Below are 12514 nucleotides of genomic sequence, written 5' to 3'. Positions count from 1 at the left end.
ATTGAATAAATTACAGAGAGGTTCATTTTTTATTCATGCTAAATCATGAATATTGCTCAATAATTGTATTTGAAATGAAGAATAAAGAACCATTGCTCATGGGAGCATGCCTTAATTCTTGTTTGCTGTGGGCATACACACTGATAACATATGCATGTATGATCCAGCACATACTTCAGGGTTTATTCATTTACTTAAAATTTGGATTGTTGAAGCCTGAGTAACATTGTCTTTAATAAATTGACTCTCCTGACTCCCTCTTCAAAAAAAATAAATAAATAAGGTCTAGTAGGCTGATGAGCCCCTTTATTCAGAACAGGACAAAAAAACTGTCTTTATTGAGACATCGTAAATAAAAATAATCGAACTTTAAAACCTATCTTTGATTTCAGGTTTTATAGTAACTCTTTCAAGTTGTATTTTAAGACAGATTTGTGTTTCAAGACAGATTTCAGGAGAGTTGATAGCTAGGGAGTAAACAAGCCCCTGGTTCTGTGATGGTTTTTCCTTTTCTTTCTTTTACATGCTCCACCCCATAAACATAGCCATTTGGGTTCACACATCTTGTCAATATTTGTGTAGATTCATCTACATCCAGAGTGAGCATTCAGTGGTTCTTAATTTTCTTCTCTTATGATTGCTCTTGTTAAATTGTTTGCATCCTTGATTCTTTGTTTCTTAAGGGTATCCCATTCTCGAAAGTTCTCCAAGTGCAGCATTGCAGAATACAGAGACTTCTTACAGAGAGGAGGCGGATCCTGTCTTTTCAACAGGCCAACAAAGGTTAGCAATTTAGAAAGTAAAATTATTTTTTCCAAAGCTTAGAAGTAAGAATGTGCCAAACATCAGAGATTTATCTCAGAAAGCAGGTCTTTTGTCTCACAGTTTAATATATTGTCACAAGCAATCTCCCTTCCTCAGCCTCCCAAATGCTAGAATTACAGGTAGGAACCACTATACCCACCATGGAAAGATGTTCAGTTATAGGAAGTCTCTGCATGCTGAAGACTGAGTGAAAGATCAAATTGTGGATCTGTGTCCAGTGCTTGCTTGCAGACTCCACAAGCCCCCCAAAATGCAAAAATTCCCCCCAATTTTTATGTTAGGGTTTCCACCTTTTTGCTAAGGGATGGGGAATAATAACGAAAAGAACTCTCTTACTTGAATCCATTCTTTGCCAACAATCTCATTTAACCCTGACATTCTTTCTGGATGCTTAATTTCCCTCTCTTCCTGAGAGCCTCATCTACCCTCCAGCCCCAACTCCTTCACTTTCTACAGTGATCTAATCCCAGGAAGGAGGCATTACTGATATCAGCCAAGACACACACACACACACACACACACACACACACACACACACACACACACACACACAAAATGGTTTTGGTCTAACACTTACAGATTCTGTAAGTACCACAGGTAATTCTGCCACATAGTCCCCTTCCCCTGGCAGCCCAGGCAGTCCCTGGCATTTCACAGGAGTATGTATAAACGATATTGCAGCTCTGTAGCCACAAATTAAGAAAAACAAAACAAAAAAACCCTACACATTTCCAGAAGAGGTTTTTAGGAGTTTTCAGAAAACACATTTAACAGAAAATCGCCTAAATTTTGAAAGTCTTCATTCAGTCCTCACGATGTAAATATTTATGTCTTGCTGTGGAAGCATGAAATGGTTTGATTATAGGATGTGCTCCAGTCCCCTTGACGTTGAACATGGCCAGTCATCATTCTTGGCTAAAGTTCACCAAAGACAGAATTCTCAAACTGACAGGCTAAAGCCTTTGCATAAGGCTCGGTGTTTTTATAGGAGCCTTTTTGGAAATGAAGCAGGCCAGCAGCTGAAAAGACCGTATCTGCACTTAGCAGATGGTAGTGGAATCTGAACATGGAAAAAAATTCACTTTTCCTTTAGAATACACCTCATGAGTCAGACAGAGTTCATTTGTATAGAAAATGTTCGCTACTCTACAAATTTAAAAGTGGCAATATCATGGTGACCTTTTCTTTAAAAAAAAAAAAAAAAAAAAGGTGATTAAGGCAAACAACGGGTAGACTAATTTATTCCATACCTGGAGCTGAGGGATACAGCTGGGTCAGGGAATGGAAGCCTGGGATCTGACATCCCTGTAAAAGCTCAGTGAAATAAAAGCTCTGTAAATCCCAGAAAAAGGAATTGAGACTTTTTAAAGTGACTTTGCATCATTAAAATAGGCCGAAGGCCTTTCTTGGCCGTCACCTCCAGGCACAGAAACCAGAAGGCTTCCAGGCCTTTGAAAAGAGTGAGATCTGTGATAAAGTCCTAATGTGGACTGCTGGCAGTTTCGAATCACACAGTGCATGGTTAGTGTTACCTTGCCTTGCAGACGGCAGCTGATTGTAAGCAGGGTGCTTGAGGAAACAGCACTCGCTTGTCTGGGGGCGGTTAAGGTTTCTAGGAGATACACAAAGATCGACCATTGCTTTTCTCAGGTTTCCTACGGCAGGAAGAAAATTATATCCCGGTAACTTGGGAATTTCACACACACACACAAAGTGTTTACATATTCAATTTCAGAAGGATAATTTCTCCTTTTAAACTACAAGTTACAGTGATTAAAAAAGAAGGCCCTGTGGATCGCAGTGGAATAGTTTATATGTATATGTCAAAGAACTATTTTTTTCTCCCTAGTGTTCTTAGTCAGTGAATATATGCATAGACATGTGTTGCTTGTCATTTTCAGTTTATATGCATATTTTTCTGTGCTTTCGAAATCTTCCCAATTGCTGTGATTTCCAGCTGGTTTGAGATGGTGACCCATCTCAGGAAGGGGAAAGAACCAAGAATGAAAAGATGGGAAGTGTTGGTTATTTTTTAGCAGCCTTGGCCCTTTTCTATTATCTCCTGCCTGCCAATCAGAATAGCATGGAGATTAGCATTATTGACTCCCATCCAGCTTGGCAGGAAACTTTTCTTGCTTTTTATAATAGTTCCTTCCTGGAACTAGTAGAACCAGGTCTTTCTTGGGTAGACTCAGTGGAAGGTAACTGTTGCCCACAGTGTGTATGGCTGCTGGGGGCAGGTTCTTCCTCTCTTGTTCACAGCTTTGAGCATTTGTGGTTGGGATGTGGTGTTCCAGCTCCCCACAACACACACCCAGAAGTGGTCATCGTACCCAGAGAAATCCTGTTCCAATAGGAAATAGACACATTTGTCATACGTAATCAACTTCCCCAACAATTGGTCTACCATATTTTCATCCAGAAACAAGTTCATGGCATCACTAGGGGGGAATATTCTAGAAACTTGCCTCTGTTATGACCTCAGCAATGACTGAGAGAATTCTATGTTTTCGTTCACATGTCTATACATTAATTTTTTTTCTTCATGAAACTGAATTGGGTATTAAGAGATTGAGTATTTGTACATAGTTAATTTAACGAAATTCCCAAGTTACTGGATTCATTTTCTTTCTGCTCACAGGTAATTCAAGAAATACAATGGTGGGACTTTGTGCCAGACAATGCACATTTCTTTCCAATGAGTGTGATGGCTTTGAATCTCTGGCAACATTGTTCTAAGCTTGTTGGCGTTTCCTTGGTTGTATATCTCACATTTGGCTTTGACTAAACATATTTATCTTTCTGACAGTTTTGATGTCTTCTTAGCTGCCTTCAGTCAAGTCAGCAGATTAGATATCTATGAGTCTTATTAGTAATACATTTTAGCCCCATTAGAAAACATGGGAAGCGATCCATTTCTCTTGATGGCTTATCTCCATAAAAAGTCATTCTAATGCTTAAGGTCGTCTCCTGGGACCCCACTAAGGAAATCCCCCTTTCTAACATGTTTTTAAGAGTGTTATTAATAAGTGAATAGTATTTCCCCCCTCACACACACACACACTATATATATATATATATATATATATATATATATATATATATATATATATATATATATAATGCCATAGTAAAAAGTTAGGGGTCTAGAAGGATGGCTTAGCAGTTAAGGGAACTTGCTGCTCTTTCAGAAGACTGGAATTTGGGTCTCTGCACAATGCTGCACAGCTCACAACCATTTGTGTCTCCAGCTCCAGGGGACCCAGTGCTCTCTTCTGGCCTCTGTGGCAACCCATGTGCTTGTGTGCATACCTTTACATCACTACACACATATACATAAATAAAAAGAAATGTAAAATAATAATAAATCATAGAAGAATCATATGACAGCGAGTAACATAGCTTTGCAGATGGCCAGGTTGGTGTGTGGATTTTCTGTGATAAATTCAAATGCTGCTCTTTGCATTCTCCAATCTCTTTCAGCTGTTTGAGCCCACAGAGTGTGGAAATGGATATGTAGAGGCCGGGGAGGAATGTGATTGTGGTTTCCATGTGGTAGGTATAAGAGAATGTCTTTACTTTTAGTGCGGTTCACCCTCTGAGTTAACAAGACAAGAGTAGTGAGCAGCCAAGCTATCATTCATCATGGGTCACTGCCTTATTTTTTTTTCTTTTTTTCCTGATCGCTATGATCAATGCTTCATCCTAGCTCAGACACCTAAGAATTAGTCATGTTGTCGTTACAGCCTTGTCTGAAAAGCCTAATGGATTGTTCTAATCAAATCCCTGACCTTTACAAAGTTAATTCAGAGCTCATATTCATCTCAGGCACCTTCTACAGAATGTTTTTCCTATGCTGTGTGTTATTTTTTTTTCCTTTATAAAACTAAACCCGGGTATTAAGAACATGGTAGAGTTATAGAGGCGTTTGTGTTTTGGCGGTGGGGAGGGGGCGGGAGAGGGAAGGTGCCTGCTAATGAATAATCATACTGATAGAACAGTCTGCTGAGAAATGTGGCTGGAGTCTGTCATCATTTAAAGTGATTGATTCCTTCCTAGAATGTTAGTACTGTTTATAGAAGTCTTGTTATCTGATGCATAAGCTACTCATGGAGGGAATGCTGAATGAACGGCTGCATGTTCCTGGTGTGCTCACAGGAGTGTTTTCTCTCTCTAGGAATGCTATGGAGTTTGCTGTAAGAAATGCTCGCTCTCCAACGGGGCGCACTGCAGTGATGGCCCCTGCTGCAACAACACCTCGTGTCTTGTGAGTCCCTTGAAATTTCATCTTTCCTCTCATTCATTCACAAAGGAGCCAACCATCTCCACATGTCTGTTGAACTTTGGAATAAACTTGAGACAAGTTTATGCATGTTAGCCCAGTGATATTGTAGAATCGATAGTTATACCCAACTTCTGTGAGTCATAGCAGGCATCTTCTCTGTTATCCACACTCCCCTACTTCCTCTAGAGGGTGTACCTGTGCATCCTCCAAGATGCTCTATTAACACAGATGGACAGATTAAATCATCGGACAGAGGCGAACAATTTCGGTTGGTCTTTTGAATAATAAGACCTACTTCCAACATTTGTCTTTCAAAACTTACCCTAATTCGTTTTAGACCCACAGTAGAAACACTAGTCCTTATATCTCCCATTTGGCTTTCTGAATCTTTTGTAAAGTCAAGAAAGCCAGATGAGGACGTTCACATATGTTCACAAGTGTGCATGCGTGTGTGTGTGTGTGTGTGTGTGTGTGTGTGTGTGTGAGAGAGAGAGAGAGAGAGAGAGAGAGAGAGAGAGAGAGAGAGAGAGAGAGAGTATGTGTGTGTATAGTCTTCCACTTACAGTGACTGCCAGTTAATTTTGAAAAGTCATTTTAATACTCTTTTTTCTCATATATCAGATTCATGACATTTCTGATAACTATAAAATTATACAACTTTATTACTTTTTTAATAACAGTGGAGGTTCTATATCACGATATGCTAGAAGATTCCAGCCTAGTTTGTGCTTGCTTTACATTACCTACCAAATGATAAATTGCTTGAGGCTAATTGAGACTTCTCATTTACCCATTCTTTGCCAGACAAACAAAATGTTTTATTTATCACAGGTAGTCATGGACACCACTGACGATGATTTATATGAATTCATTGTAATTTGTTGCATGTATTTATCTAAAGCAAGATTAATACACTAATGGACAAATTAGTGACGGTTTGGTATGCATATCAGTCCGCCAGAGAAATCTTGAACGTTTAATGACAGTGTTTCGTTCCTTTGTGTTAAGCTAAACCAGTGTATCTTCTTCACATAATTTTCATCACATTGTTTTCTTAATAGGTGGAGACAGTGGGTTTTGCAGTCTCCACACAGTGTGTCTGTTTGGTGCTCCTCTTCGGTGTCGGATGAGCATCTGAGTCTCATTTCTAACCTTCAGTGATTTTACTAAATTGTAATGATTGCGAGAAAGCACAGGACTGCTGGTGAATGTAAGGGTGGCAGCTTTTTGGAGACTCAGTTCACACCAGCTCCTAATGTTGGGTTTTGGTTTGCAGTTTCAGTCACGAGGGTATGAATGTCGGGATGCTGTCAACAGCTGTGATATCACGGAATACTGCACTGGAGACTCTGGCCAGGTATGGAAAACTGCATCTGAGCTCTATTGTGCAATGCATAGTTTAATTCCTTCGATAAAGACTGAATGTGTGGACCTGTTTTGGTTTTCTTTATTTAGCTTTGTTTTCTAGGTGTTTCTAGCTCTCTACCATACTATTACTTCAGGGAGTTGGGTGTAGTATTTGGGGATTTTCATCTCTCTCATCTCTTTTTTCTAAATTTCCCCTTCATAAATATTTTCAGACGATTTATACTCAACTCATAAACCTTTTTCCTTAGGCCCCCGCATCTTACATGCTGTCTTCAAACATTGTGAACACATTTTTTTTTTTTTTGAAAACAAGTTTCGGAAGGGAGCTGATGTAGGAGACCAGGAGCAAGCAGAGCTTCTAATTTCTTGTCAGCTGCCACTGTACCCTGCGGTCCTGCTTCTCGGCCTCTGTGCTTTGGCACGACTTTGGTCCATTAAAGTGGTTATAACACTGTAATTAATATTGACTTCTTGAATTCCTTTTTGTATAATTTTTGCAGTTTTTTATTTATAACATGTTATTTTATGTCCTTATTTGCCATTCAAATGAACATCTGTTGAGCTGCTTGCCAAGTACTGCTGTAAATGCCAGGATGTCGAAGGGAACGTGATTGTTGAGTCCTTGCTCTAGTGAAACTTAGGTTCTGTTGTGTGTAGCGAGGCAAATAAGTTAAACCTATAGAGATATGTGTATGTATACAATAAGGTGCTGTGTAAAGAAGAATATGGTGGGATATTAGGTTAGAGGAGAGGGTATTGCAGTAGCTGTGGAAGGAGTTAGTTTGTGAACAGCAACTGCAGAGGCATGGCTTCCATGGAAGTAGTATTAAAGGCAGAGCTGGAGTTGAGTACAAAAAGTTTCCAAAGGATGTCAGGGTTCTAGCTGGTGGGACCTGTGTGCCACAGAAAGGATTTGGGATTTCATTTGACCTTCATTTTCTTTCTGATGGGTCTTCAGAAGGCTTTCCTGAGCGTGTGTGTGTGTGTGTGTGTGTGTGTGTGTGTGTGTGTGTGTGTTTTATGATCACATGATGCAAATTTATCAGTTGATTTTTACCCAGTGGTTCCCCATTAGAGTTTGCTAGTTTTCTTTCATATGTCAATATGGAAGTAAAGACCTCTGTGCATTTGCAGGTCTGTTTCTCATGGAGAGCTGTCTCTCTAGATGAAGTTCCCAGGACTGGAGTTACCAGCTGCAAGGTGCAGCGGCTTCCCCTGGGATCACAATGGATACAGTACAGTTTGAAGTCAAACGATCACACTATGAAAATGACAGTGACCAACTTGAGTTCTAGGTATCACTTGATACAAGGGCGATGTGTGTCTTTTAATAGATCCTGGTTCAATTTGTAGCGACAGGTAACTGACACCATGGGTTCCAGTGTGACTCCCCTACAGAGGCAGGCCCTTCCACAGTGGATAGCCTGGCGAAGCACTGGACACTGCTGGCTTCCCATCCACATTACATTTTCTGGCTCAGAGTGTCTAATTATTCTCCACCAGCTTATCAGCGAATCAGTCCAGTAGTGGGAGAGCAGAATGGTTGGCTGTATGGAGTTCTGTTTGCTAGAAGGGACTGTGAGAAGAGAGAAAGGAATACGCCAGTTAGCCTTTAGAAAGGTCTTCATATTGTTACCCATGGCTCTGTTAATGATGTAGCACATGGAAACATGTCCTGTGTGTCTCCTTCTTGCACATCTGCCCCTCATATTTAGATATACAAGCGGATTCCTTTGCATTTTTTTCTCTGTAGTGTAAGGACAGTGCAAGAATTGTGGATTCTGTCTTTCACAAGTCTAACAATCCTGACGTACAATTTGATCGAGTTGTTAGTTTCATAGAATATTACTGTTTTCGTAACTGCAGTATGTGCCCTTGGCTCTCATGTTTAGTCTCCTTAGAAGACTTTCAATCCTTAATTCCTGAATTGCCGTGGAGTTTACTGGAAATGAGGTTTTTAGAATGAGGACATTGGGGCTGGGGAGTGGTTTGGTGGATAAAAGCCTTCCCGTTCAAGCCTGCGGGCCTGCGTTTGGATCCCCAGCATCCCCATGAAAGCACATGTAATGGCACATGCCTGTAATCTCAGCATGGGAGGCGGACACAGGAGAATTCCCGAGCAGCTAATCTAGCTGATTAGTGGGTTCCAGGTCAGGTGAGAGACCCTGTCCCAACACACAGATGTGGAGAGTGATTAGAAGATACCCAGAGTCAACCTCTGATCTCCACAGGCACACATGGAGTTGGGTGTGCACATACGCACCACACACACACACCACATTACACGTGTTCATACACTATACACACACATATACACACACACCACACACACATACACCACACACACACACACACACACACACACCACAATACACATGTGTTCATACACTATACACACACATATACACACACACCACACACACACACACACACACACCACAATACACATGTGTTCATACACTATACACACACACACACATATACACAAAAGTAAAATAAAATAGGGCCTCTTTGCTCAACCTATTTTATTGTCTAAGAAATGCAATTGTTTTTCTTTTTACCTCATGTATCTTTGGTGGAAACCATACCGTTAAATTCATCTTTCAATGGCACATTAGAATAGAATGTTATTTTATTAGTAATTTTAAAAATCAGGCCGGGTGGTGGTGGCGCACGCCTTTAATCCCAGCACTCAGGAGGCAGAGTCAGGCGGATCTCTGTGAGTTCAAAGCCAGCCTGGGCTACCAAGTGAGTTCCAGGAAAAGGCGCAAAGCTACACAGAGAAACCCTGTCTCAAAAAACCAATAAATAAATAAATAAATAAATAAATAAATAAATAAATAAATAAATAAATAAAAATAAAAATCTGATCATCAGAATGAACCCAAAGTAGGTGGTTGATGTAGAAGGACATAAAAGCCATAATATTTTCTTCTATTTTGTAAGGGACAATGGATTTTGAATTTATTGATATTCAGAGTTTTTATGAAATAGAATCTCTGCAACCCATAGCTGTATTATGCCCTTGTCTTTTTGACTTCATGTTTTTAGTTAATTTTTATATTAGCATCTAATGATATCTCTGAACTCCTTTCTTTTAAAACACAAAAAATAAAATATAATGAAATAAAACAAAAATCATCATATCCAAGTTGGACAAGCCAAGCCAACGAAAATATAAAAGAGCCCCAAGAGAAGGCACAAGTATCAGAGACCCATTCCTTCACACACTTGGGAGTCCTGTAACAGTGCTAAACTGAAAGCTATACTATCTACACAGAGGACCTGGTGCAGACCTGTATAGGCCCTGTGCTTGCTCTTTCAGTCTCTGAGTTCAGATGAGCCTTGCTCAGTTGTTTTAGAGGGCCTTGTTCTCCTGATGTCCTTCAGCCCCTGTCTCCCCAGCTCCCTCTGCCTTCTCAGTCTGTTGAGTTCCCTGAGCTCTGAGGGGCGGGATTTGATGGAGACACCTCGTTCAGAGCTGTGTTGAACTTTTTTCTTTTTTGTTGCGCGGTTTATGACGGAACAATCAATACTCAAGGAACTGAAAGAAATCCTCAAACAATACAGTGACATAACAAAGATATTTGAAATAGTCTCTGCAAGCACTAATAATTAGTGGGGGTATTCCACAATTTAAAATAAGCACCATTGAAACCGCTTCAGGTGAATCTTCTGGTATGCCCAGATCACGCAGACCCCCAAAAGATAACCACAGAGACCCAATCCCATATAGGGAATGTTTGGAATGCCAGGGATTTCCCCTTAGATGCAGGCCCTCCCTGGGTGGGTTAGCTCATGGCCTTTTCTGGATTCTGGGTGTTACCTGCCAGTAAGCCTGTTACAGAGGCTGTGTCTGGGCCTCTAAACCTGTCATGGCAGTGTTGTGGTCAAGCTGTTACCTCCCCCACTCCCCTTCCCCCACCCCCCGCCACCGCCCCACTTCCTACATGGCATCCCAGGTGAATCTGGGGTGCAGTGGTGCTCCAGAGCTTTACTCTGAGAGGAGAAGTCTAGATTTACTCCTGTTCTGCACACCCCGGGAGGATGAAAGAAGACTCAGATATTTCCCATTAAATATTTCAGTGATGAGCAACTGCCCTTAATGATTTTTTTTTGTTTGTTTGTTTTTTTGTTTTTGTTTTGTTCAGGCAAGATCCTATTTTGCAGCCCAGGCTGGCCATGATCATTCCATTCCTGCTTGCTGCCTCCAGACTGCTGGGATTCCAAGTGTCTCAGTGACTTTTCTGTTGCTGTGATTGCCATGACAAATCCCTTGACTGAAACAAATTATAGAAGAGCCAAACCGTTTTACCAACTGGGGACCAAGTATTCAAATCCGTGTGCCCATGGGGCCGTTCTCATTCAGATCACCACAGCAGGTGTGCACCGCCACACCTGTCTTAACAACTGGCTTTTCTTAGCCTAAACTACAAGCAGATTGATTAGAAGTCACCTCACTTGTGGCTGTGACAGTTTATAATGAGGGCTATTTTTTTGTGTGTGTGTCAGGAGAGCAGTCTTCCAGTTTTTTTTTTTTTCCTTTCCTTTCCTTCTCAAGACGTCACAAAGGTGACATGCCTGTTCTTGGAATGCCTTTTTTCCCCTCTCCCCATTTCTATTTACTGTGGTTGTACTGGTTTTAGGATAAGTGAATAATTGATGGTCGTTGATTAACGAGATAATGATGGTTTTCTGAGGGAATTCAGAGAGATGGAAGAGGCCACAGGGACCTCTGCTTCTGTAAAGTTTGTGTTAGTGTCAATCAACACATCCCGAAGATAGTCAGCACCAGGCAGAGCGAAAAGTCATGATGGATAAAACCGTCAGGGGCTCCAGCCTTTAGGAAGATGTAGAACTGACTTTCTTTCTTTCTTTTTCTTTCTTTTTTTTTTTTTTTTTTTTTTGCAAAGTGTCCTGGAGTGTTATCATTGCTCCTGGGAAATGCTGCATGAGTCCTCATCCTTCTGTGACGAGCTCAATGCACCGCCCTAGGTGTGCAGCCTAAAAGAACTCTATTTTACCAGTATGGGCGGTCCATTCATTTTCTTAGTCGGCTGGTAGTAATTGAGCGCCCAAGGCAGCCCGGTGTTGCTTTGTGCTGCAGGAAAAGCAACCAGAAAACCCTGCCTGCACGGAGCCTGTGTAATTGTGGGCACGAAAGTGAGCCCACAGGGGAAGTATATGGATTGTCAGTTGGTGGTAGGTGTGGTGGAGAAGGAGCATGTAGGAAATGGGGGACAGAGAATGCCAGCATGGGAGGGAGCGGCCGCCTTAAAGAAGGTGGTTTAGAAAAGTCTCTTTGGGAGGGTGATGGTTGAGCAAGACCCCTAGAGAGAAGATGGCATGAGCCTTGCAGTCGTCAGGCAGTGGGCTGGCAGCATGCCTGGCATATCACAGGCAGTCCCATCAACTATTGAGAGAGCTGGAAATGAGATCAGGGAGATAATGGGGTGTGGATGGGAGAGGCAGACACGTGGAACTTGGACGAGATTCAGAATTTTTAAGCAGGGGACCAACATGATTTGGTGTTTATGTTTTAAGGGATCTCTCTGGGAGCGGTACAGTGAACCGGAGTGTAAGCAGGGAGGCCTGGGTTGGGGAGTATAACACAGGTTCGAATGATGGCAGCCTAGACCTGGGACTAGATGGTAGAAATTGTGGAAAAGAGTTGGTGTTTCGGCCGGGCGGTGGTGGCGCACGCCTTTAATCCCAGCACTCGGGAGGCAGAGCCAGGCGGATCTCTGAGAGTTCGAGGCCAGCCTGGGCTACAAAGTGAGTTCCAGGACAGGCACCAAAAACTACACAGAGAAACCCTGTCTCGAAAAACCAAAAAAAAAAAAAAAAAAAAAGAGTTGATGTTTCCAAGTGCATCTGAGGATTTGCAGTCACACTGGATGGTGTATGTGAGATGAAAAGACAAACGGGGTTGCCGATGAAGAAGGATGGAGGCTCTGGATTGAGGCCTGAGCCATTGTTAGGGTGAAAAGCCATTGGCTGAGAAAATAGGGAACGAGGAAGGACCTCCATGCATCT

At 41.6% G+C, this 12514-nt stretch overlaps 1 protein-coding gene across 1 annotated transcript in view; it reads left to right on the top strand.

The window, feature by feature from the left end:
* Positions 1 to 12514, top strand: part of Adam23 (ADAM metallopeptidase domain 23) — a 155493-nt gene that overhangs the window by 108333 nt on the left and 34646 nt on the right. Inside the window, exons 15-18 of the mRNA XM_059278128.1 lie at positions 684 to 783; positions 4309 to 4380; positions 5003 to 5092; positions 6387 to 6467. Of these exons, the coding sequence (XP_059134111.1) occupies positions 684 to 783; positions 4309 to 4380; positions 5003 to 5092; positions 6387 to 6467 (343 nt within the window). The remainder of the gene's footprint in view (positions 1 to 683; positions 784 to 4308; positions 4381 to 5002; positions 5093 to 6386; positions 6468 to 12514) is intronic.

Source organism: Peromyscus eremicus, chromosome 13 (assembly GCF_949786415.1).
Source record: "Peromyscus eremicus chromosome 13, PerEre_H2_v1, whole genome shotgun sequence".
Lineage (NCBI taxonomy): Eukaryota > Metazoa > Chordata > Mammalia > Rodentia > Cricetidae > Peromyscus > Peromyscus eremicus.
This window is presented reverse-complemented; position numbering and strand designations above follow the sequence as displayed.